At 33.5% G+C, this 26,415-nt stretch overlaps 2 protein-coding genes and 1 long non-coding RNA gene across 6 annotated transcripts in view; 2 read left to right on the top strand and 1 right to left on the bottom strand.

Moving 5' to 3' along the window:
* The window catches only part of LOC148605109 (uncharacterized), a 43,561-nt gene extending 28,899 nt beyond the window's left edge, over positions 1 to 14,662 (bottom strand). For 2 of the 3 annotated variants that reach the window (XM_088549553.1, XM_088549555.1), the window contains exons 1-2: positions 8,202 to 8,243; positions 1,657 to 1,724 (exon numbers count right to left, since the gene is read on the bottom strand). The gene's annotated coding sequence lies outside the window, so the exon portion shown is untranslated. Of the gene's footprint in view, positions 1 to 1,656; positions 1,725 to 8,201; positions 8,244 to 14,259 lie in introns of those variants that run through there. The other variant, XM_088549554.1, reaches the window with a different exon arrangement.
* On the top strand, positions 8,231 to 14,678 carry LOC148605108 (uncharacterized). 2 transcript variants are annotated; one of them, XR_015916014.1, is made up of 4 exons: positions 8,231 to 8,366; positions 8,740 to 8,826; positions 9,939 to 10,164; positions 14,661 to 14,678. It is a non-coding gene; the product is annotated as an uncharacterized LOC148605108 (long non-coding RNA). The 2 variants fall into 2 exon arrangements; XR_015916013.1 differs by lacking the exon at positions 14,661 to 14,678 and having other exon boundaries at positions 9,939 to 10,185.
* A 6,113-nt stretch (positions 14,679 to 20,791) lies between these two features.
* Positions 20,792 to 25,812, top strand: LOC148605107 (heat shock 70 kDa protein 12A-like). Its single transcript, XM_088549561.1, has 4 exons — positions 20,792 to 21,395; positions 22,101 to 22,322; positions 23,012 to 23,186; positions 23,362 to 25,812. Exons 1-4 carry the CDS (start codon positions 20,988 to 20,990, stop codon positions 24,411 to 24,413), a joined length of 1,857 nt encoding a protein of 618 aa, XP_088405687.1. The 5' UTR covers positions 20,792 to 20,987; the 3' UTR covers positions 24,414 to 25,812.
* The last annotated feature ends 603 nt before the right edge of the window (positions 25,813 to 26,415 follow it).

Genomic DNA, 26,415 nt, shown 5'->3' with positions numbered 1-26,415 from the left:
CAATATTAAAGTCTAGAAATTTTTAATAAAATGATTTTACCTAACTATCTACCTTATTTTTTCATCCAATGTAACCTTAATCAGACATTTATTTTTTCTTGGTCTAAGCTTGTTAAGAATCAAAATTTTGTTCACTGTTAATCAGTTGCTTTATAGGTCTATATGATGAAATGTATCATTATTCATTTCAATCTGCCAGCTCTTAGGAGACAATCCATATTGAAAGTCCAATAGTTTATATTGTATTTCAGTCTCATGTACAGAGTTTTCTACCTTAGTTGTGAATTCTACAGTATATTCTATATAACAAAGTATTATTTGAATTTGGACTTATTTTTGATTTAAGAAAATAAGTAAAATAATTATTTAAAGAACTTACTCTACTAAGGGGTTAGTCATGTCATCATGAATAAGGGAGGTTAGTATGTTTCCTTGCTTTTTGTTATCCAACAAACTTTACCCCTTAGCCATGTCGACATGACTCATTCCTTAGCAAGGGTTAGTTTTTGTCATTTTCTAAATTCCAATAGAATTCCAAATTCAAATAATACCTTGTTATATAATATTTATCTCGTATGAACAAGGGTTATATGAAAAGCATCTTAAAAAAAATATTTTCATTCATGGATACTTTCATTGATTATTAAAGCTTCTTGTATAATATAATCAAAATCCATTGAATAGTTCAGGAGTTCTGTTAACAAGATATGCAGCATAAAACCTTAAGTTTGTCTGGGTCATATGATAAAAATCTTACGCTAAAACCACAAACATACATTGTACAGTGTAATGCATGACCCTGGCTGCTAACAAGATGGGAACATGTAAAATACTTCAGTTGGATTATCTCCCATTGATATGATCCAACATAATTTTCTTCCTCTATATATTTGTGCCTTGTCTGCTTAGTAAAAATCTGTCAAGGGATTAAGGAGTTGACTGTTGCTTTTACAAGAAGCGTGTGGACAGAAAGACTGATGAATGCTTCTTATATGCACATTGAAACCTCAAAACTTTAATTTGCAGTGGTATAAAAATAAATTGCTCCCATGTCAAGGTACAGTTTCTTGTGCAACATCTTTCTCAAGAATGAGTTCCCTCAAAATGGAGAAATATCTTAAATATTTTCAGAAAAAAAAACCAACATTGGTAGAAAAGCATTGTGTATTGTGTAAAATTTCAAAGTTCAAAGTGCACTATACATGTATACTATAGTGGTTAGAATTTTATCAAGGACACTATGATAAAATATGGTGAAAGTCTAGTTGGATGTGCAATGAAGAGCTATGTTGTTTCAAATAAAATCTATAAAAAACTATTAATCTGTACTGATAAAAATAGTGATCTAGCTAAAAATTAAAAAAAGATTGGCCATATTTTTGAAAAGAGGGCAAGTTTGTGCAAACAAATAGAATCTTAACACACTATATACATTTTAGATAAACTATGAAAAAATTATAAATGCTTTTATAATTTGACTTATATTTGTTTGAGCAATTTAATACATGTGTAAGATACAATGAAAACTGGTTTTTTTATGAATAAATAGATCAAAACAGTTTTGCCTGAAATGTCCTTTTTTAATGGGGCCAATTATGTTAATAGTGAAACTGATTCATAATCCTCTCAACACCATTATTATATAAAATTCTATACTCAAATTGTTCTGTAGGTCTGTCCATAATTTCTTCAATTGTTGTTCTTTACAAATGGTTATATCTTTGCTGAAAAAAAAAACAATAGTTTTACATTTGTACTAAAGCTACAAAAATGTAGTTAGCGCATTGCAGCATTACAAGGGTAACATGTATATTGAATGTTGTAACACCTCACAATTATTGCTGCGAGCAACTAAACCTAATCACATTAGTTTTCTACGTTATGCCCTTATGAGATAGAAATGTTTTGAATGTTAGAATATGGCTATGGTTGAAGGTTCGAAACTAGATATGGTTGAATGTAACAAAATATAAATCAATTTGGATATTGAATGTACAACATACACATGTATGTAGTAGAGATATGGGTAGTCATCATGCATATGAATTAAGAATGAAATACTTTTAATTCGGAAGAGCTTAACAGGCAGACAAACAGAATTGCTTCTAATACAACATAACTCATTAGAGCAGAGTTAGAGGTAGTAGACTGCCCGCCAGCTGAGACAGGCAATATTTTGGCAGGGCTGGCTAATTATAACAAAATTTATATAGCCATACAGTAAACATACTGAAAATTTTTTTTAAGGACTGTCTAGAATTTTAGTGCGTTTCCTACCCTGAATTAGAGTAAGAAAATTTACTCAGCTGTTTAAAAAATACAGGTTAAATTAGTACCTCAATATTTGTGCTAAATATTCTATGCGACTCTAATCATGTACAACAATGTATATCATACAGTATGAAAAAATCTTAACTGATTTCATAACGTAATATTGAATATTAATTGAAGTACTTGAAGAATAATTATGTCTGTTTAAGGTCACACTGGATGAAAAAATAGGGTGGGTAGGTAGGTACATGTAAAATATTTTTATTCATATAGATGCTCAGGGAAGGATCTTGACTTTAATAGTGCTCAACAAAAAATGATGGTTTACTGGTATTTTGTAAAAAAAAAATACCAATAAAATGTGCAAGGGTAGGCACAGTAGCCTAAAATATTTTTTTTTGTCTGGCATAAGTTGTTTAGCATAAACTCATGTCCTGCAGAAACACACACATTGGATATTGAAGGATATTTGTGTATGCAAGTATGCAAATCCTTCAGTGGTGCTGGTATATCAAAATAAATTTAAGTTTCATTTATGCCACTTTTAGTATTAAAATTAGAACATACAGAGGTATAGTAAAAAACTAACCCTACTAAGGGGGTAAGTCATGCTGTCATGACTAAGGGAGTTAGAAACTGATCATCCTTCAGTTAACCAAAACCTTAAGCGCTAAGACAAACTGGAATGACTGTCCCCCTCAGTTAGGATTAATTTTAAAATGATGCTTTTACTCCTTTTCTAAATTAAAAAAAAAAATGTTCTAAACTCATATAGTAACTTGCTGGTCGTAATATATAGTGCTTTTTCCTAATACGGTACTTATCTAAACTTTATTATACTAAAAATTGCAATTTTATGTCATTTCAATATAAAGTTTTTTAATTGGAAAATGATAAAATTTGTAAATTAGCTTTACAGAAATAGACTGATGGATAGCCCAATTCATATCTTGTATTCCCTTAAGGAGGTAGATCTAGGGTAAGGGACATAACTATTGAAATCAGTGATATGTTTGCATCATATTCAATTTCATCAAAGCCTACCCAGCTTTCGTTTGAAATAAAATGAAATAAATCAGTTATTTTGATGCTTGGATGTGATTGATGTAAAATGCTTTACACAAATGTTCCAATGATTTGTAAGAGTTATGTCCCTTACCCTAGGTCTACCTCCTTAAACTACATTTCTAGGTGCACTACTGCATTTGTAATTAAGTGTCAAACAGATATTCTGGGGTTTCATAATTTTTTGCAATGCAAGTACCTTTGGATTTCTAGGAGGTACTTTTTATCATTTTGTTAAATAATGTATGAAATTTTAAAATTCTGGAGGTACCTTTCAGTAGTTTAGAAGGGTAAAAGTACCTGGAACCGCCTCTTAATTAAAGGTCTGGATTTTGCAATTAAATTTCACATATACTACATGAATCTTCACAACTACATACACACACATGAATGATTAACTTGTACATCACAGTACATTAATGTATTCTAAGGTAATATATTTTTTTATTTTACTTCAAGGTCATAAAAGAAAAAATATTGTAACAAGATTTTCCTGCAAATTAATATATCAACATGAGGTAATATGTAATTAAATGCGTGCAGTTAGTTAAAGAAAATCTAGATTCACATGTTCTTCTGGATAATTTCATATATATCACTCATATAAGCTCAAGTTTGTGGATCCTTGAATTCATGGTCTTGATGATCCTGTCATACAATTTAAAGTAAATAATCCCTTTCGTTGGGAACCAAATTTTGTGGTTAACCTTCCCCACAAAATCAAAAATAGCTGGTATCCAACGAACTATAGTACTTTCACAGCAGTTCATACCAATTGAAAGATTTTTAGATTTATCTTTCCTGGTTTTATCTTTAAAACATGTTTTGATATAATGAAGTCAGATAGCACCCAGCATTCTAGTCTACACCTTATTATATTATATGTTTATTTTTGTTTCATGAAAACAATACAGGACAATTAAAATTACCATTCAGGCAAGTATAAGTTAAATTACTCTTGCCTGAAAGACAACCATTATTTTTGTATTTTTAAACATGCATTAAACAAAGGAAAACCTAGTTTGGGCAACTTGAAATTTCATCAAATTGCCCAATAATGTTCACAAGGTTCACAAAATATTAAAGTTAATCCCTGCAACACATATTATGATCTAAGAATTACCAAGTTTTTACCAAAGTCATGACTTGTTTCACAATGTACATTCATAACTTTATTTTAAAAGTCAATTGAGATATTCCATTTAAAAAAATTTTAAAGGCAAAAATTCCATGAGTTCTGGGATTCAAATTTCCAATATACTAGCACATGTACATTTAGAATTAATAATTAAAAAAATTAGGATCTTGAAAAACTATGATAGCTTTTTAGTAACTCCTGTACTTTTATCATTACTAGTATTTAATGTAGAATACAGAGAGAAAAAAATATGTGACTTTTTAACACTTAAGCTCCATTCCTTGTATTAAACATGGGCTACAGTCAATGTAGTAGCTCCTTTTACATACTCTGGTAGAATCCATGGTGCTGGTTTTGGCTTTTCTTTTCAATATTGTTGGAATTGAATACTTCTTCAAGTTGTTGTACATGAGTAATCAAGGGAACCAAGGTTATAGCAGTAATCAAAAGAATGTAATCCAGGGACAAAGACCAGACATGGAAAACAGACATACACAACAAAGAACGTAAAGTAACTAAAATCATACATACAAAGTAACAAAAGCAAATGAGCAACTCGGACTCCACTAAAAACTGGGAGCATGGACCAGGTGTACCGGTAGGGTAAGTGTCCTCTGCTTTTCTAGAAACACCCGCTGAGTTGGTCATAAAAAGTCATGTCCGGGGTAGACAAACGAGGACAGGAAAACTATGACCCATTGAATAAATCAGTTTTCATGGTGCAGATGGATACGCCATAATGATCTACAAGTTCATGATGACTACCATAAAATTTCTGTAGTGATGACTTCAATCTTGTAGCAACATAACCCTGTTCCAGAAGCCTATTTGTTAAGAGTTCTAGCCCGATACAAGAAGTCTGCATTGTCTTGGCAAGCTCTGGCATAACATAGGAGTTGTGATATGAACACTCCATACGCAGGCAGGGCCTAATCTAGATATTGATAAGGAGACGTTTTTGTAAATTCTGTTTGAAAAATAATAATATTGACATTTATGTCTATGTTATCTAATACAAAAACTTCTCCCTCTAAAAGACAAATGGGAGAAGTGAGCACAAACAAGGAGAAGTTTTTGTCCATTTCTCCCTCGAGATTAGGCCCTGCACTCAGGTGCTGAAGAGATGTTGCCACAGATGAAAGGGAAGTTGACAATTCTGAATGAAAAGTCATCACGTTTGTCGTAAAGTTTGGTCAATAGTTTTCCTTTACAATTGATTTCTAAGTGTAGGTCAAGATATGAGGCTGACTTCACAGTGTCTGTGGTATCCTTTATCTCACGTTCTTTGGGGTAGGTGTGATGTATCAAATACCCGAAATTAGGATTGTTCAAAGATAATACATCATCTATATAGCAGAAACTGAGATTAAAGGATCTAGCCAAACGATTTTCTTTCTTTCAGATCAGATCAGCTATAAAATCAGCCTCGTAAGAGTGAAGGAATAGGTCAGCAAGTAAAGGAGCACAATTTGTTCCCACTGGAATGCCGACTGTTTGTTGAAAAACATGTCCACCACACTGGACAAATATGTTGTTGATTAAATAATCCATCATTTTGTAAACATCTTCCTCTGTATATTTGAAAGATGATTTGGAATTATTTCTTACAAAGTATGAGGAATCTCTACCAAGAACTATATATTTGTATCTATGTGTACCATCTTTTTTTCGAAAAACAATGATGTACATGTATAATGTTTTAAGTCAGGATTTTAACTGAGTATGGGGAATAGAAGTATACATTGTATATAATTTAATTTTAAATCTTGATCTTCCCATGTATTTTGTTCTAATGATGCTGATGAGATGTTACTACTTGAATCACATGTGTAGCATATAGAAATGTGTAATATTTATATGATTGGTACATGTATTTTTGTATTTTAGCTTTCAACACACTAAATAATCCTCATTAAAAGTAGATTAACAATTAAAATACAATTAAAATAAGTTCCATGAAAATTGGTTGAACTGAAATTATTGTTCAGATATGGGAAATCCCCTTTTCTATCACTATAATCCAAAAACTCAAAAACAGAAAATCAGAAATCAATAACAATTTAAACAGCATACCATAATGTCTCATCGAGACAGGCATATAAAAACCAGTCATTTCTCAAAGTCTCTAAAGCCTGACTGAATGACATTACTTGAACTATAAAAGCAGGGTCTGAAATTCAAGGTTGTCCTTATTTAGAAACAACCTCACTCTATATCCACCTGGAAACATGTTTATTTTCTCATAAAATGCAGCACTATTCTTTAGAAAATTCCTGGAAAGAACTTTCAAGTTTCCTGATTTCTGACAACCTCATTACTAAATCTGTTTCTAACCTTGCTGATCTCTATGTGTATTACATGACATACATGTATTTCATTTTCTACAAGCACATGTATGCATTTGCGCAGCATGTAATTAATGACTTCATACCATTATAATGTTACATTGATTAGAAGTTAAAAATAATAGAGTCTACATGTATATTTACTTAGATACAAGAAATATGCATGTAGGTCCTTGCTTGATATTTAAAGAGTAAATGTAACAGTTCTTAAAACACGCAAGATATTGTACCTGCATAGCCAGCCATAAATTTCTAATCTTTATTTTGTAATGTTTGCAGTATAAAAAAATTAAAAAAATACATGTATATATGCATGTACAATGTATCTTATTGTGAAGATATGCTGTCCCTTTAAATTTATGATTTTTGTTAATGAAGTGAAGCAGTGTTTTATTTGCAATACAGATCTGGTTTACTGCCTAGAATTTGGGTTTTGTTGAGGCTCTATTTATAAATGTGCTGTACTAGATTCCAAGCTTCAATTTGCATAATGCATTACATTTAGTTGGCATAAATTGAGGACAAACAGCTATTGATTATTGTGCTAATATTAGAATAACTTTCTACATAGGTTGCATATACTGAAGACTTCTTCAAGACTGCATTTCAAACAATTGTGTTCTAATGAATGCATAAAAGTTTCCTTACATACATGTATATAGCTATAAGCAATGTTTGTCAACTGACAACAATGAAAACGTGACGAGATACATAAATGTAGGCATGTTACTAAGAATATCGTATAAAATGAATTATTTATACAGAAGCACTGTTGTATCCCCAAAACGATTCGGTCTGTGGGTAACACTCTAAACTCAGCTCACACACCTTATTGTTGTATAAACAAATCAAACACAAACGTGTCTATTAAACATGACCGGAAGTAATATCTTTAATACCCGTACACAATATAAACAAAGACTGAATTTCAATAATGTTAATAAACAATTAGAAAATCAAAAGTTACTCTGGAATGGTGACAGCTGTAATCTGAAATTGTGTCGCTGTCAAGGTCAAATAAAACACGGACGTCGCCAGAGCAAAAATGTTAAAAATTGCGTAAAAAGATCAAAACAAAGTTCATTTGATATGTTACAAATGACAAATCAATTTCTTGTAACAAAGTCACATAACCGCAAGGCAAAAACGAGTTTTTTTTTCTTGCAAAGCTTTGCGTGTAATTGCCGTATACGTCTGTTGCTACAATAAACTAAACTGTCTGCTTTATTCCGCTAACCATGGATTTTAAAGATAGATTTACGCACTTGACTCAATTTCAGATACTTAATATACATTCAAATGATAATACTAACGATATTGGGTCTTGACTACAGACCCAGATTAAGAAATATAAGGTGGAATTTTATATCGCCCTAACTTACATTTTTCCGCCATCTTATATGGGTACAAATGCATGAGGACGCGATGCAACATGGGAAATATCCGCGCGACAAAGCCACGTGTTCAGAATGTATAATCACATGACCTTAGCATTAGTGATCGATCTGTACTATTTTGACCGTTCTGTGAATTATTCCCAAAATTCTGTAAGTAGCTAAGATTTTGATACTATTTCATTAACCATTTGTTTTTGCAACGTTGCGAGTTCATGAAAATAGCATTGACGCTTCTACACAACACAGCTTGGACTCGTAATTAAAGGGTATATCATTTGACCTAATTACTTACATGTAAACAAATCTTATACAAGCAGTTTTGTACCAAACAGTAAACACTGTCTCTTCTGAAAACGTTCACGCCCTTCTTTGTATACAAATGATTCTTTTAAACTGGTTACTACTTGCTTATGTTCGACCATTCATTGAATTATGACTGGTTGTCACAACACATTAGTTATCAGCTGTGTGTGTTAGCCCGTATAACTAAGCAGGGCATCAGTCAAATTTCCTTTTTTTGTAGCTTTTATAGTTTTGATGTACATGGAAGAGGTATTTTCACGACCTGTATGAATAGCATCTTGTATGCTTTGACTTCGCGCTCATGTCAGTAAGTGCACATGTCTCGTGAAGATGATTTAGTCTTATATAATCGTAAACTTGAACATATGAATATATTTTATATAAGATACGATGAAACAGTAATAATATTGATAGAAACTAACATGCTTGATGAAAGTAGTGATGACCTTGGCTACAAAACGTTTGTTCTAGATTTTGACACTGATGTTCCCGCGAAAGTACAAAAACTTCTTAATGTGCATTGAACATCTATTACATTTAGAAATCCTATGCTATACATAGATATTTCATAATCAGGTTATAAAACTTACAATCTAAACTTTCAGGTTGTGTTTACAAATTATTTGTATCACCCGATAAGCGAAATGTTCGGGTTTTTTAATGCTTACATTACCGGTTATTAACGGTGTCACATGTATTTAAAATAATTCACAGTATCAAGCAAAGCCAACACAAATAAATAAAAACTAAATTACAATGAAACGCAAGAACGTATCTCGAAAAAAAATAAAGTTTTGGACTTATGAACGACCAGAAGCTCACTTCTCTTGTGGTTAAACAAATATAACAGTCATCTATGGCAAGCCAAAGTGGACAAAAATGAGCATGTTCTAATATTAAAAAATGATGTTTTCATATTACACATTCATTTTCTAATATTACAAATTAGATTTCTTATATCACAAAACACTTTTTTTAATATTAAAAAATCATTTTTTTAAATACATGTATTGACAATTCCATTGAATTTCTAATATTAAAAAAAACGATTTTTGAAGGTAAGAAATTTATTTTCTAATATTACAAATTCAATTTGTAATATTACAAAATGTGTGATATTTTATAATATTACTAAATCAGGAATCTGTAATATTATAAGATGACTTTTTAATATTACAAAATGAATTTCTAATATTAAAAAATCTTTTGTAATATTTAAAAAAATGATTTTGTAATATTAAAAATTCATGTTCTAATATTACAAAATATTGATTTTGTTCCACTTTGGCTTGCCATAGTCATCATTGAATACAGGAACATCTTAAGATTTATAAAGACCAAAATGAATGAAACATGACATGTATCTGTTATATTATGGTCACTGCATTTACTCATGCTTTTAATCTATATTTATTTTAGGTAACAAGATTTGGATTTCACTTAAAGTCACAACAGAGAAGAGCAAAGACTTTACAATAAAATGAATGGTTCAAATACACACCAAAAACATAACTTCCAAGAAAATAAAAATGTTTTTATACTTTGTATACACAAATACAAGAATTATTCTCCAAGAAGCTTTAGACAGACAACATTTTCACAAATCTTCCTTGTACTTTTGGATTAAAGGGATATCATTTTTAAAGTAAATTTTTAGATAGAATCAGCATGACTGGTGAACGCTCAAACCACTCCATTCAAATTTTCTGCAAGTATTGTTCTTTACTGTATGTCAAAATGAGAACTTCAGAAAGGGAAAGGTGTCAAATTTTAACTCTACAAGACTTCATAAAATTTCTTAAATTGGTTGAATGTTGGACATCTATTGGGTAAAACGGTGACTGATATAAACTGACTAAAATGTTGATAATTCTACCTAAATTCCTATCTTTTGTTCAAAAAATAATTAATGTAATTTCCTCTTAATTTCGTCACTGTTATATCATTATCGGTTTTAATTTTAAATTTCCTGACTCCGTACATCATCTTGCCACCAACTATCATTTATATTTTAATCCCCTTGAGGCATTATTCAATAACAAAAATTGGAGGGCTTGCTATGATAAACTTCGGATTTGGTGTAATATGGAACATTTTTTATATTATTTTCTCCTGAAACATTTTTTAGGTACGTTTTGGATAATTTTAAAAGTTAACATCGTTTACTTCGTGAAAATTATACGTGTAAGATGTGCTCTTTTTTTGCAGTGAATATTATTTCTTATTTTAAATTTTAAAGCCGGATCACTGTCCGCAAAACGAATGCGGTTAAGATCGTTTTGTTTAGAAAATGTATCCATCCAAAAATATCAGTAAATGTGCACGGTGAAACAGCATATTTCAGGAATTCGATTTATATTTTGATTGAAAATGAACATGTTTTAATTTAAAATCAAGTGTTTTAAAATATCAAATTTATATTAATAAGGATAAAAATTGAATAAGGCAACTGACTAGGTTGTTAAAAGTACATTTCCTACTTGATAAAAGCATTCTTCAGTTTATTCTCTATCAGATTTTATCTCGAAACTAATTTTCGTAAAAATACAAAACAATTACCAATCTCGTGCTTATCGGAACGATGTCGATACTCAATAGAAAATTAACCTCACTGGCGAAGTTGTGGCGGGAATATTGTCAGCCCAAAGCTACCTATTGGTAGACAATGAAGGACGAGGAAATCCTCATACCACAGGGCAGGCTGCGGCTGTCCAAAAACAATTATACACAGGCACAGCGAAAGAATTGCCCTTGTATACTCAAGTAACAAAAAAAAATTAACTAAAGGTGAAAACGAAATAACACATACAGAGGCCAGAAATTCCTGACTTGGGACAGGCGCAAAAAATGCGGCGGGGTTAAAGAACTTGGGCGTGACCACAATCCTCCCTTTAAAATCTGGTCACTGCGGGAAATATATTACACAATTAAAAACGCCTAAAATCAGTTAAAAAGGGTCGGAGTCCCTTGTTGCAACGGAAATGAAGGACTACTAGTAGTTACCTGTCATGCCAGCTCCAGACCAGTTTAAACGTACCCATCGTATGTAAATTCAGTCGCAATTCTTCCCATGCGGGGTTGAGCACCACGGTGCATCATAAGTCATCCGTCTGTCAGCCCGGAAAAAAGTTTTCCGCACTTTTTTTTCCTAAATGCATGCAGATATTGGGCTGATTTTTGGTATGAAAGTCTACATTGATGAGGTACAGATCAAATTTACGTTTCGTTCCGCTCCGCTGAGTTATGGCCCTTAAAACTTTGGAAATTTGCCGAAATTTAAGTTTTCCGTACGGTTTTTTTTTATAAACGCTTGCAGATATTGAGCTGGTTTTGTAGTATTTGAGTCTATCCTGATGAGTTATAGATCAAGTGTAGATTTCATTCCGCTTCGCTGATTTTTGTCCGAGTTGTGTCCCTTTAATTTACCGAAATTTAAGTTTTCCTCACTTTTTTCTAAACGCTTGCAGATATTAAGCTGACTTTTGGTATGTGAGTCTACCTTGATGAATTACAGATCAAGCTAGCATTTGTTCCGCTTTGCTGATTTTGTCCAAAGTTTCAAAACCAAGGTCATTTCCTCAGTTTGTCATTTAAACTTGATGATCCTAGGTAGTACTTGGGTCAGTGATATAAACAGCCGGTAGGGGACTCCGTATTGTTTTGCAATATTCTCAGAATGCTTGCTATTCTTAAAGTCTGAGTAAGTTTGATTTTGGAGTGGATTTCTTAAATGTTTAGGAATTTGACACCAAAATGGGGAAAAAAGGTCATTTGTCTGATTTTTACATAACCTATAAAAGTGTATGGACCTCTATGAAACTGTACCTCAGGGTTCCATACCATGAATAGTTGGGATTGGTATTTGTTAAATTGTTATAAACCCTAGGGGTTGGGCGATTGTGGGCAAACAAGGACAAAACAAACATTTGTATGTGTTGATTTTTTTTACAATAAGTTATAAGTGTTCGATTCTAAATAAAACTGTGCCAATACTACAGAAGTTAGATTGGTGTTATTGTTGGTAAATACCCCAACTTTTTTGAATTAAGGATCCGAAAGGAGGGAAACAAGCAGTTTTCTGATTAACGCACAAATATTTCGAAAGAATATCCTACCTCCATTATTTTCCTCATATATTTGTCAACTTTTAGTGCTTCTCTTAGATTTTATTGACCTTTACGCAGTCCTTCAAGTCGATAATTCCTGTCAAATGCATGCTAATCGCAACTTCCAAGAAATCACTGATTTATCCAATATAACAAGGATAGAAATACTGTGTGAACTTAAAAATGTTCACCCATCCTACCATTGCATTGACGAATTTATTGACAAAACAGTACATACAACAGAAGAATTTATAACAGCAAGAAACCCACTGAAATGCCTATATTTTTATTAACAGCCCCCGCCCCAAAATACCGAGAGTTTGGATCCGCCCTAGTGAATTGACACCAACTGCTTGCCTAGGAGTTATTTCTCTTCTTGCAACAATTGCAGTTTAAAAAGACAAGATACAAATGAATCATGTTCTTCAAAATTGGACAGAGGCCACGTTTGTACCAATATAAACGTGGTTTGTGTATGAAACCTTTCATTGAAGGCTGGGTGCACATGCCCTTGGGACCAGGATTTTTTAAATCAAGAAATATATCATTAAATCATTTTGTTTCCATATTTGCAGGTTAGAGACTCGGAAGTATATAGACGGAAAACTGGGCATAATATAAACAGCAATAATTAGCAAGCGAACGCCAGAGAACGCACGCATAATAGCTCAAATATGGAAACAAAATGATTTAATGATATTATTTTAGATAAAAAAAAATCCTGGTTCCAAGGGCCTGTGGCTGGATGGACGGTTAAGCATACACTCCTTTTTGGGCTAGTTGTGTAATTTCTGTCTCAGAATAGTTATATGTTGTTTTTTTTTGTTTTTTTTTTTGACAGAAATTCACTAATCATTTGGAAATCGTTCAAGATAAGTGCGTAATATGTGCGACAGGAACGTTATAAATAATACCATTTTGTTTGATTCCGGTGACACTGTAAAGATCATTCATTGTCTCACATTTTCTTATAGATTATATTGACTATCATTTTTTTTTTTCATGTTAATTTTGTTTTTTATATGATGAGGTGTTCGGTTGTGGTACAATTCCATATTTTTAGTGTTGAATAAATACGTGTCTTTTTTTCTCATTTTATGGTGACAGATTATGTTCGGTCATGCCAGGTTTTATTTATTTGTTTGAGGAGACTGGATAATTTGTCTTAGCCTCAATTTAAGTCGCTCGGTTAATCTTACAGAATTAGGTATATATACATTATATTTATGTAACATGACACTCAAACATAAGTTTATAATGTACTTGAGCAAATATTCTTAAGACTAGTATTGGTGTCGACTTTTTGAAAGAAGACGTCAAATAATTAAATACACGCACGCCATCGATGCGACTTGGCAAACTGCCTTTTTTTTTTCTTTTCTTTTTTTCTCTTTTGACAATATTAAAAGATGACGTATACCTTACACAATTACAGTTTTTAGCAATAAACATGTACATTAGCAATATGGATACGTATAAAAAATATAGTACAAACCAGATATCCTATTCTCAAGAAGGAAGTATTAATATGTGACCTATTATCGCTCTAGACTTACTTCCGTCTTGTATAGGATACACGGGATCGAAAATCCTGTAGATAACATATAATTAAACCTGTTGTTTTTGTTACCTACCTGCATGTATGGAACCCGAAGTATCATATGCACCAACCATATATTTTTTTTGTTCAGTTGGTCGATTGTTCTACTTTCCAGTGTTGAACTTCCGTCTGTTGTCCTGTTAATTTTAAAATTACATTACACACGAATCGTTATTTGAGAATACTTATTTTGAATATGTTCAGTGGACATTCTGTATCTTAATTCCAGTCAAAGGCACATAGGGAACGTGTGGTGCCAACCACTCTCCATGCGCTCCGCATCTTCTTGAGAGCAACTCTTCTGGGACTTGAAGTTTCAAAGTATTAAAACTGTGGCAAGCAAGTTACCATAAAATATTATTTAATCCTGTATAGTCTGCAAACTGGTGGGTTTAATTGATGTAACGGATCTTAATTACTGTCCTTATATTTCAGACGTATGTACAGAGATTAAATTGGAAAAGGGATTCCAGAAGAGAGAGCTATAGACTCTTATTGGTCGATTTGTGCACAGAAAAAGCACGAAATTAACGAAATATGCCGACAAAATGGAGAGTTCTAATAGCCTGACACTTTCTTGATACATCTATTATTTTATTTTGGGATTCAGAAGTTGATTGTATTAGCAGTGTGATCAATTTTAGGAATAAAGCACATGCCCCTGAATCATTCAAATGAGAGTGGTTTAGCGATAGTACTCGACCAAAATGCCGTGTACTCTGTTTTACTGATATATGTGTTGGCTTAAGACAGGGACTATATAATATTTAGTAATATAAAGTCCCTGGTTAGGAAATTATGCAAGTGTTATAGGCAATGTTTAATGCTTATATATTTTTGTTTTTCTTTACGCTTATTTACTCGTGTTTTGTTGTTTAATTTAATTTTTATTTTTCATTCATGGCCCATGGTAATGTCGTGTGTTTTTTTTTTTGGTTTGTTTTTTGTTTATTGGTTTTGATCAAAATTTATATAAGATGTATTTTATCCGACAAAACAAATAAAGCAGGTCAAAGTTCATGAATGCATGATTGTCAAGCAAAATTGCAATTGTAAAGTCTAGCCGCAAATCTCAACTGGAATTGAGCTAGTTCAAACTTTAAATTGCATGATGGTTATAATTTCAAGAGAAAAGATGAAAGATACCACAACTTTGTTCACTTTTGGTTTCCTGACATTATAATATGCTCACTATCTTGGCGAGTTCGTTACAAACAGTCCCTGAAGTTGGTCGGAGAGATCACGTGCTATTCGTAAACACACAACCTTTGATAAGTAAGTTCCCATTTCTATAGTCAAATAAAGCAGGCCATACGAAAAAGTCTATTTCGGACGCACGTGATTGGTCACATGACCACCAAAGTTTGTGCTGATCGTCATTAAATTTGGCATCGTCAACTGAAAGGTTCATTGGTGGCTGTTGTATCACCATTTGCCAAGCTATCGAAGCACTTTCCTTGGCGTAAGTTTGGACAAACTTGTGGTTTAAACATGTTTCGTCCATGTCATTGAATTCTTTAACGACTCTCGACAGAGCGATCTGGAAAAAAAAGAACAGAAAAAAATTCAGGCTAGAGTATCGTATTTATCAATATGCCTTCAGATTTAGTACATTTTTGTTTTTATGTAATTTGATGAAACGGCTAAAATTTCTATTTAACCAGCCTGCATTCGAGACGAATAGCAGTATGCTTTTTTTACGTTCTGTCTTTTGACGTAAATATGCTAAGGCTAAGTTTACACACTGTGAGTTTACAAATCAGTATTTCATTAGCTTACAAGGATACAACAGGATTCACCAGAACCAGTTTTTCTTGAAAAAAATAATACACGAAGACAAGATGGTTTAATTTTACGTATTGACTCTTTACCAAAGCACCGACTCCGAAAATCTATTTTACTCACTCGACTTATAACATCGACATCTATACTATCACATTGTTTTCTAAATAGCTGCCCGACTAGATCTGATATATCGTCTGGTAACTTGTTCTTCCCATTAGTAGCTGCGTGAAGATCTGAAACCTGAAACAAAACTTTCATCAATTATCACGGTACTGTGAAACATGCAGTTTAAACAGAATCCTGCATAACTTGTATGCTGCCCAGTACCAAACGATTCTGAAACTCATCTTTGCGGTTTCTATTTTAAATAAAAATCCAACACTTGTCTTTTAAGGAGGTAGACCAAGGGTAAGGGATATAACTCTTGAAATCAGTGATATGTTTGTATCATATTCAATTTCAATAAAGCCTATCAAACTTTCACATAAATGAGAATAGAATCAGTCAAAGTTATTTTGATGCTTACACGAGATTGATGTAAAATGGTGAATACAAACTTCAAATGATTTGTAAGAGTTGTGTCCCTTACACAGGTAAAATTATTCCACATGATTTTCACACGAATTTCACATGATTTTCACTTGATTTGAGCAAATAAACTAAGTGACAGAGTTCACGTGAAATTTGGGTGAATGGAGCCTTCACGTGAAATTAACACGAAATGTTCACATGAAATTCTTGTTTAGTGAATTTCACATGAAAATCATGTTAATTTCACGTGAATTTCATGTGAAGCTCGATTAACATGAATTTCACGTGAAAAGTATTTGCCTGTGTATCCTAGGTCTACCTCTTTAAAATCTTTTTCTCAAACCATTGCTTGAGGTTCACCGTCAAATGCCATATACAGTTCTTTACAAACACAATTGTTAGGATGATAAGAATTTTTAAACTTGAATATGTTCAAACTTATCCATCCTTCAAATGCATTAAAGTGCTATCCATTTGACTGCATATTCCTAAGACGTACATGTACCGGTATATTTAAACTATACACCACTGTATTGTTCGGAACATTAATACGATAAACTGTCGGTCTCTGTTAGAATCAGGCAATGGATGAAACATTATATGAAAAACCTATCAGTTTGAAAGTTTACTTTGACTAACTGCATCACCAGAATCAAGGAAAAAAGACTAGATTTTCCATATCATTTTTAGTAAATTGGTTATAATTTCATTGAAATGCACTAAAAAATTAACATTTCAATGACAGACACGGGACTTATCATTTTTACCGGCAGGAGGACTCTTTATCTCTGACCATTGAAAACAGAAAAACATGTATCCCCCCTCTAAAGCTGATTACAAAAAAAATGACTCCCCTCTTTATTTCTTCCACGAAATCCAAACCCTTTACTTTCTTGTGTACGTTCTTTACATGAAATATACTCTTCATGTTTAAATACCATTTATTTATTGTAATATATTTAAATAACACGTTTCGAGATCCCTGCTGTCCTCCCTGAACGAGTTGCCACATAAGTTTATTCATCATCATCATCATCATCATGGTCATTTGCAAAGTTTTGGTTTCAGTGATATGTTTTGACAAAAAATTGAAGTACTTGATATGATTTTACTAAAAATTTAAGTTAACAGGGAAATTTTTCACAAATTTGGCTAAATCTCCTGGAGCAGCTTTGACACGAGCAGTAAACGCGAGACTGTTAATTTTTTCATGAAATATGGGGGGACTCCCGCCTGAAGTGAGAAACTTAACGCTTATGCATCAATATCATTCTTATCTTTCCTAAATACTTCATCTGCAATTTCTGTGTTTAAATCATGATTTATACTAAAATTCCTACACCAAGTAACTAACTACACACAAAAAGTGCCCCTCTTTTTGTAATTTTCTTCATTAAAGATTGATCTCACTCTTTTCATTTTCAACAGAAAAAAAATATTCCCCTCAGATATGAGAAGTTTTCCCTGCCAGTAAAAAACTCTGTCAAAATCCTCATTTTTTTCTAACATTCTAATGAAAAATTTCTGAGTAAATCCAGGGATAATCAAATAATGGTCTTTTTAAATAGAGAAATTTAAGCATCATTGAGTGAAATAATATTCGGTGGGTTTTTACATACATTTTTTTGTACATGATTCTGATTTTTCCCATTTTGCCTGATTCGTGCAATAAAGAGTGATGCAGCGCCTGGGCACAACATGATACGACCGCGGTGGTCGAATCCTGAATAATTGGGGCAGGTGTGGACCCAATATCTGTTTTTGACACACTTAAGCATATAGACTTAAAGTTCATTATGGACACAATAAATGGTCTGGATACAATTTTAAAATTTCAAAAAGACTGGAAAAGTTTTGCTTAATTTTTCGTTAATAAATCAAAGTTGACGACTCCGACGAATCCGACAGTGTGATACCATTAAACGACGAAAACATGTAGCGGTCGTATAAAAACTTACACTTAATGGGTTACTAGCACCATTTCCTTTCAATAGCATCAGTACCTATTACTGAATTATTAACTTACCACAGTCGTTGGTCGTCTTATAATTTCTGCTATAGTTGATTTGGTTATTTCTTTAATTTCTTTACAACATTCGTATGTCGTCTGAAAATAAATAAGACGATCCTGGAGTGCACGTAAATATAAAAAATAGCCACGTTTCCTTGTTTTACCATAGATTTTCATTCTGATGGTTCGGATAATCATTGCAAACAAGATCTGAAGTTTGAAGGTTTGAACAAATACCCAGTTGTATTGTTTTGAAATCTTTCAATATCCCCAAATTATAGCCCATGGGCATTGACCGAGTCTCTTTACTTAAGAGACTTAATGACATTGAAGCATTTTTTGTTACTAAAAATGCTTCTTTACAGTGGCATGTGATTGGGTTGACATTGAAATGAAGAATTAAGTAATGCAAGGGGAGAAGCAGTGGACGCAAACCACAAGTTCCATCCCAAGCCTCTTCACCTACCATTAATATGGCACATAGTATCCTCAATATCGTTTCTTCGTCATATTCTGTATTGTCCTCTAGAGTTTCTTTCGCTTCTATCCATTGCTGACTCTCCAGTGAGTTGTAGGCTACAGCAATGTTACTGGGTCGACATTTCTCAGATAAATTTTCAACCTGTCTGTTGTCCATACGTGGCAGAGGTTTAACTGGTCTGGTCACCCTGTTGAAGAATAAAACTCTATTACAGTGGAATCATTGACCTTTGACCTTCATCCTTCCACGTCTACCTTTCCTCATTCAGACACCAACTATTATTTGGAAATTTGACTCGAATTAATTATCCATAACTTCATACAAGATAATTTTATTGTAAAATAAAGCAATGATACCTAAGAGGGAAACAAATAAGCGTACAGGTCAATAATGATTTCAGAAGGAAGCACCAAAGTACATAGCGTATTGGGGACTTGTATTTATTAGGAAATTAGCATTTCCTTTAGAATTAATTTTGTTGTTCGAGCATAAACCTTTTCTAATAAGAATATTGTAAAACAAAATTCATGTTTGAAGCATTATTCTTTAAGTTTCGTTTATACAGACCTTTGTTTTAGGTTATCGTTTTCAGATTTAATGCTTTTTACACTATCTTCCATCATTCTATATTCCTTAAGCACTGTCTCCATTGATTTCTGTGTGGCATCAAGAGCAGCTTTCGAACTCTTGTACTGATCCTGAACGTTGGAATTGATAACCTCCATTTCTTTAATGGTCTTTTCTAGTTTCGCCACTTTTGATTTAAACATTTCATTCTCCTGTCTTATCTTATTCAGTTCTGCCCCTGGTCCATGTTGCGTTTTAGGTTGCGTGGATCTATCTTCATGGGCCAGACCCTTCTGTTTGCGGAGTTCTTCATTTTCGCGTTTGAGTTCGTCTAACTTGACCCACAATTGTCCCATTCCCCCGGTTCTTGACGGAGCTGCATGACCACCTGGTGACTTCTTTAGTTGATCGGCACACAGCGATTCGATTATCCTCTTTGCTGTTTCTAACAGGTTTCGCGATTGTGGATCTCTTTTCTTCATAAGAAACACGTTCGACAACCCATCACAAAATGACTTTGCTTCAGCGAGCAGGTCTTGCTTCTTTGCTGAGGCCGACATTTTTCCTTTAAATAAAAAAAATCATAATAAGAAACGGTCGTAAATGTTGTTTTTTTCTTCTTTTTTTTTCGGATTGTTGTTTCGTGAGCATTTTTCCACATCGCACACTGTTTTACTATAAAACATAGATATTTTAATATACTTTAGCAATACATTTGTCAGGTCTCTTTATGCAACTTTGAAATATGAAACGCCATCGACCACAACGGTTCAATTAATATGTTGATTAAATCATCAAAATTGTATTAAGCTCTTGCAATCTGTTCGTTTTGAAGTATAATGAAATAAATTATATAGAATTCAATCCATGTATACTGCCTTGATAATGATTTAGCATCGTACTCTTATGGTTGAAAATCATGCCATAAATAAAAGACTCAAATACGAAGGCCTTACCTTTTTGTCGTTTCTGAGGAGTTGTCTCAGGAGATAATGTTTCTACATGGAATCACGGAATAATCAATATCACGCGACATGAGTCATTCCTTTTAGCTCCATTTTAACAATTAACATAATATTGCTCACTACTAATCGATGCATTAAAAATAATATATGTCAATATTTAATATATTTGGTAGATAAGCATAATATTGAATAGTAAATCTCCTTTCATGCTATTACGACATATCTTCAAATTCTCTACAATTTTGTATTAATTTAACACAACAGAGAGGACTGATTATGTATGGCCATGTTCTATATTGACATCGTGTATTAAACTCCATCCAATATTCATCAATTGGTTGTCTGCGATCGATACGCTATACGGCATATAGTGTCCTTATTTAGCGGAATTTCCTGGAACAAAGAGGACAGTTGCTTTTAACATGGCGGACTCAGAAGCACAAGAAGCAACTGATGCTTTGGAGGAATCGACAAGCACGGAGGCTGAGCCAATGTCACCTAAGCTTTTACAAGATGAAGCCGTTTCATCGACTCTAGAGATGGCAGCGGATGCTTACAAGATTGTCTCTGCGATTGATTTTGGAACCACCTTTAGCGGATATGCGTATACGTTTCTTCCAAATAAGGAGAAAATTTACACTAACAGAAATTGGGGGCAAACGCAAGGATTTCTACTGCATAAAACTCCGACATGTCTGTTGTTGAAGCCTGATGGAGAATTTGAAGCGTTTGGTTTTGAAGCGGTCCTTAAGTACAACGATCTGTCAGAGGATGAAGCTGCCAATCATTACTACTTTGACAAGTTCAAGATGAAATTGTATGAAAATAAGGTACGTTCCTAAGTTTACTTCTTTTTAAGTATATAAAGAAATTGTTGACACCGCTCGGTTTAATATAAAATATCTTTATGCATACAAGTTACATACGATGGGGACATAACTTTTTGTAGGTTTAAAATGTTTCGGAGCTGGCAAGTCAGTTAGCTGCTATAGTAGTCCTTAGTTTGTACATTTGTGTAATTTATATTCAGTCTTTATTTGCGTTGTAATAAGGAAGTCAGACCTTTTTGAACTGATTTTTAGGTGTTTTATTGAGTAATATTTTTTCCACAGTGGCCAGATTTTATAGGGGGAGGTTTTTTTTTTTTTGGGGGGGGGGGCTGTCCCAAGTCAGGAATTTCTGGCCTTTGTGTGTCTTATTTCGTTTTCACCTTTAGTTTATTTTTATGTTACTTGAGTATATAGGGCAACTCTTTCGCTGTACCTGTGTATAATGATGTCTGGGACCAGCATCAGCCTGTCCTGTGGTGTGAGGATTTCATAGTCGTTCATTGAAGACCAATGGATGGCCTTGGGCCGACATTTTCATCCCGGCGGGGTTGTTGTCTCTTTGACATATTCACCATACTCATTCTTATTATTAATGTACTTTGAACCTTAAAGTGACTAGAAGTTAACATTTAAACTTATGAATACAAATTAACATTGAAAACAAATATAATTTAATATATACTTTGTATTTTTGTACAATTTTAGGTACTAAACACAGAAATTGTAATTGAGGACGCTAGTGGCAAAACGAAACTGGCAGTAGACGTGTTCGCCAAATCATTATGGTTCATGAAGCGCCATCTTTTGAAGCATTTATCTGGGACCCTGGGCTATGAACCAGACGAGAAATCTATCCGATGGTGTCTTACTGTCCCTGCAATCTGGGACGAGAACGCCAAACAGTTCATGAGAGAAGCTGCCCACAAGGTTATCGTTTACTTCATGTTTATCTTTGATTTGATGAATTAAGACATCGTTTTAAGACGATATTACTTTCAGGTACCGTATCATAAAGAATATACTTCGTACCAAAATTGAAGGCTGAGATTTAGTTATATCCATGCTAAACACTTTGAAGAAATAGTTTTATGCAAGTTAAACATTTTTTAAGAAATATTTCATGCAAGATAATCACTTTGAAGAAATAGTGTTTATGCATATTTTTATTTACCAAAGTCATATTAACTATTGATTTCATAATTATAAAACAATTTAACAGTTCAAGGATAAAACATAAGTAATTTAAACACCTACTTTTTTCCAAACAGTAATGTTTTATGAAATATATAGGAACGGAAGCCTTAGTACATAGGACAATTATATTAAGATAAAACGCATCTCATCCCCAATGTCATGTTTAGAAAATTTACATTATCTGTTATTTCTACAAACAGCATAAAAACGAACACATACGGCTAAATTATGACTACTATGTCTCAAACTTGTTAGCGAAAATATGTATCACTTTGTAATGTTAACACTTTACAGAAATAACTTTTTTTGCACGTTAAACATTGTAGAGAAATTTAAAAATATAGTTTTGCTCGTAATGCATACAATGACCAAAGCATGCTATGATAGGTATAAAATTTTGAAGACAAGTTTGTTGTTAACAGGGTGGTCTGATCGACACAACTTATAGTAACCAACTGTTAATTGCTTTGGAACCAGAGGCAGCCTCCTTACATTGTAAACTATTACCAGCTGAAACCTTCATGGGAAACACTGAGGAGTTACTGACCAAACCTACGTTTGAACCAGGGACGAAATATTTGGTTGTGGATGCTGGAGGTAATGCATTATTTAGACAAATTTAATTCGAAATATTATAAAGTTATGGTGATTGAAAAACCCAAAACAAGCAAACACGACGCATCACAACAACATACTTTAAATCAAAAAACGCGATTGAGGGTTTTAAAAGTCAAAATATATTGACTATATGAGCCCATTGATTTATTTTCAGGCGGAACTATCGATATCGTTGCACACAAAATCCGAAAGGATGGTAGGATACGAGAATTATTCCGTGCCACGGGTGGTGCTTGGGGAGGGACTGTAATTGACAGACAATTCTTGAATCTTATGGAAAGGATTTTTGGTGAAGATTTCATGGAATCTTTTCAGAAAGAATTTCCGAAAGACTTCGTCGAACTTTTGCAAGATTTCGAAATAAAGAAACGTGGAGAGTGTGGAACCGTCAGAGTCTCGTTGCCTTATAACTTTTGTAATTATAAACATGATGGAAAATGTGTTCAAGAAATTATAAAGAGATACTCAGAAACGTCAAAGAAGCAAGTAAAGTTTTCATCGGGAAAACTTGTACTGTCTTCTGAGATTGTTGACTCCTTGTTTGCAGACACTTTAAAGCAAATAAACGACCATATTGGCACTCTTTTGCAAAAGAACAAGCTGAAGGATATAAGTTACATTTTTCTTGTTGGGGGCTTCGCAGAATCCGTAAAACTTCAACAAGCAATCAAAAACGAGTTTGAAACACGAGTAACAGTACTGATACCGGAAGAAGCAAGTTTAGCTGTAGTGAAGGGAGCGGTGACATTCGGTTGTGACCCAAGTGCCATATGTCAACGAATTTGTCGGTTCACCTACGGCGTTGGGTCGTACCTCCCTTTCGAAGAAGGTGTACATCGTGAGGATCTGAAATGTGTATCAGATGGCATGGTTCTTTGTAAGAAAATATTTCAGCCTTGGGTTGAAGCAAGTGAGATGATAGGACACAACGAAGTTTGGCGAGAAACGTACACTCCAATCATAACAAATCAAAAAGGCATCATATTTGAATTTTTCAAATCTGCCAAGCGAAACGTGAAGTACGTAGATGAAGATTCTGTCGAAAAATGTGGCTCACTGGTTGTTGAAATGCCTGACATGACGGGCGACAAAGACAGAGCAGTTGACCTTGAAGTTATTTTTGGAGGAACTGAGATCAGAGTAATCGGGTACGACCACACAAGTCAAACACAAAGAGAAACTTACATAGATTTTCTATCGGTATAGTGGCTATACTATTTGCAGTTTGGAAATAAGATCTGGTTGGCAAATAAAAGTGGATCGATGGTCTCTCATTCTCAGAGGGCTAGTTATGCAATAAATGAACGAGCCATTATGATATAAATGGAAATATCGGAGAAACTGATAAGCATCATACAATCAGTATTACAATTGAATTGGAATAGAATCATGTTTCTGGTACGTTTGGCGAACTGTGTGAAAACATCGTGTGCTGATGAAACAGATTTTGAATTGATTGACATGGAAGTACATGTATTCTATTCTATTCTTCTATTCTATATTGATTTTGAAAAATGCATCAAATTCTAAGCATGTTATGCCTTTTGACTGGTCTTTGATCATTTCGAGCTTATAAATGTGTCTTTTTTTTTCCATTTGCTATATGGATCGAAGCACTGAAAAGAAAGAAAAAACCGCGGAATTCGTGCTCTCATCATACAATTCTTCCACGTACGGTTTTGTGCTTTGGTAGTTCGGTGGTAGGGGTTAAGGGGTAAAGTGATTTTAGGAAATCGGAAAATGAGGGCCAATTGAATGATTTGGACAATAACTAGAAATAAGGCGAATTTAACCATGTTTAATCTCCAAATATACCAGGTCTCGCTCTTCTATTCACTGAATTGCTTTTAGGGGATACAACGGAGAAAAGCGATATCTGTAGTATGGAATATATTTAAAGATAAAATAAGTTTTAAGAATATCAGACAGGAGGTGATTCATGCATGTCAAAACGCACGGAATTTGTATTCTTATTCAGAAACAGTTACAAACTACATAAGCAGTCATACTCAGACTGTTCTCATTTAATTGTTACACTTTTGAGATAAAAAAAAGTGTATAAAAATGGCACTTTGCAAGAGCGATTATTCTTCATTTGGTTTGATTTTAGTAGGATAAATATGCAAGGTTTTAACAAAAAAAATACAAATTCTAAATACAGAAAGGACTATCGTTACTTGAATACATCTAGAGCATATTTAGACCGAAAAGGCGTCATTTGTTCGGTGGGTTAATACACACCATGAATCAACTCTACCTTGGGCAGTGTCTGAATTTTATGTAGATTTGTTCTTAAATATTGGCATGTCTGTGACATTAGACCTTTACGGTTTTAATGGAGCTTCTAGAGCCATGACTTAAATTATTTTGAAATGAAATCAGTAACCAGCCCTTCATGTGTACCTGTAAGTATAAAAGGTCAACTTTTTTTCACAAAACTTTACAAAACTACAGCGACTGCTTTACCCAATATGTGATATCTCCGACGTGATATCTAAAAACGGGTGCTTCTTGTTTGACACGTATATTTTGAGTTGTGCTGTCTTCTTGGTTGTGTTTCTTGTGTTGTGATTTTTATGCAAAATAAAAAAAAATAAAGTTACAATTCTCATTTTCAATTGCTCCTAGAGCAGATTGACAGAGTAACAACTCCTTAAGATTCTGTTGGACTTCATAAAGGCAAGACAGACCAGATGCTAAGTTTAACCATATCTGACAATTCACCAAATCACTGAGCAGCCCAGTATAACTGTCGATCTCGGGATTCGTGCTGGGTTTCTGTGTTGTTTTTAATTGCCTTTGTATTTTGCTACCTTTCATCCTATGATTGATGTTCCCAGCATCGGGTGCAAACCACTTCATCCTTGATGTTCCAAGCATCAGGGGCAAGCCAGTTCACCTTCAGTGTTCCCAGCATCAGGGACAAGCCCTTCCTATCTCAGTGTTCTCATGATTGTTTTGCCAATACCTTTGGTATTGCTTCTTCTTGTAAAAAAACAGACACAGACACAGTGACACACGGTAGTAGGGTTTAACAATATGCTTTGGTCATTTTATTGAAGGATTGAAACAAAAAGACAAGGCATTATATGACTCTACAGCTTTCCTTGATGCCAGCTTAATATATGAAATTGGGACCAAAATCAATCTAATTCTCCTTTTAATGTCAAAGAACCTGATACCAACTATCATATTGAGTCATTGACTT

This window comes from Perna viridis, chromosome 10, assembly GCF_037379345.1.
Source record: "Perna viridis isolate PV_CMFRI_1.1 ecotype Kerala chromosome 10, ASM3737934v1, whole genome shotgun sequence".
Lineage (NCBI taxonomy): Eukaryota > Metazoa > Mollusca > Bivalvia > Mytilida > Mytilidae > Perna > Perna viridis.
This window is presented reverse-complemented; position numbering and strand designations above follow the sequence as displayed.

Bases quoted from the DNA above. Each gene is read 5' to 3' on its own strand.
- LOC148605107 (XM_088549561.1), top strand. From the start codon at position 20,988: ATGGCGGACTCAGAAGCACAAGAAGCAACTGATGCTTTGGAGGAATCG. The intron at 21,396-22,100 runs GTACGTTCCTAA...GTACAATTTTAG, and splicing joins TGAAATTGTATGAAAATAAG to GTACTAAACACAGAAATTGT. The intron at 22,323-23,011 runs GTTATCGTTTAC...TGTTGTTAACAG, and splicing joins TGAGAGAAGCTGCCCACAAG to GGTGGTCTGATCGACACAAC.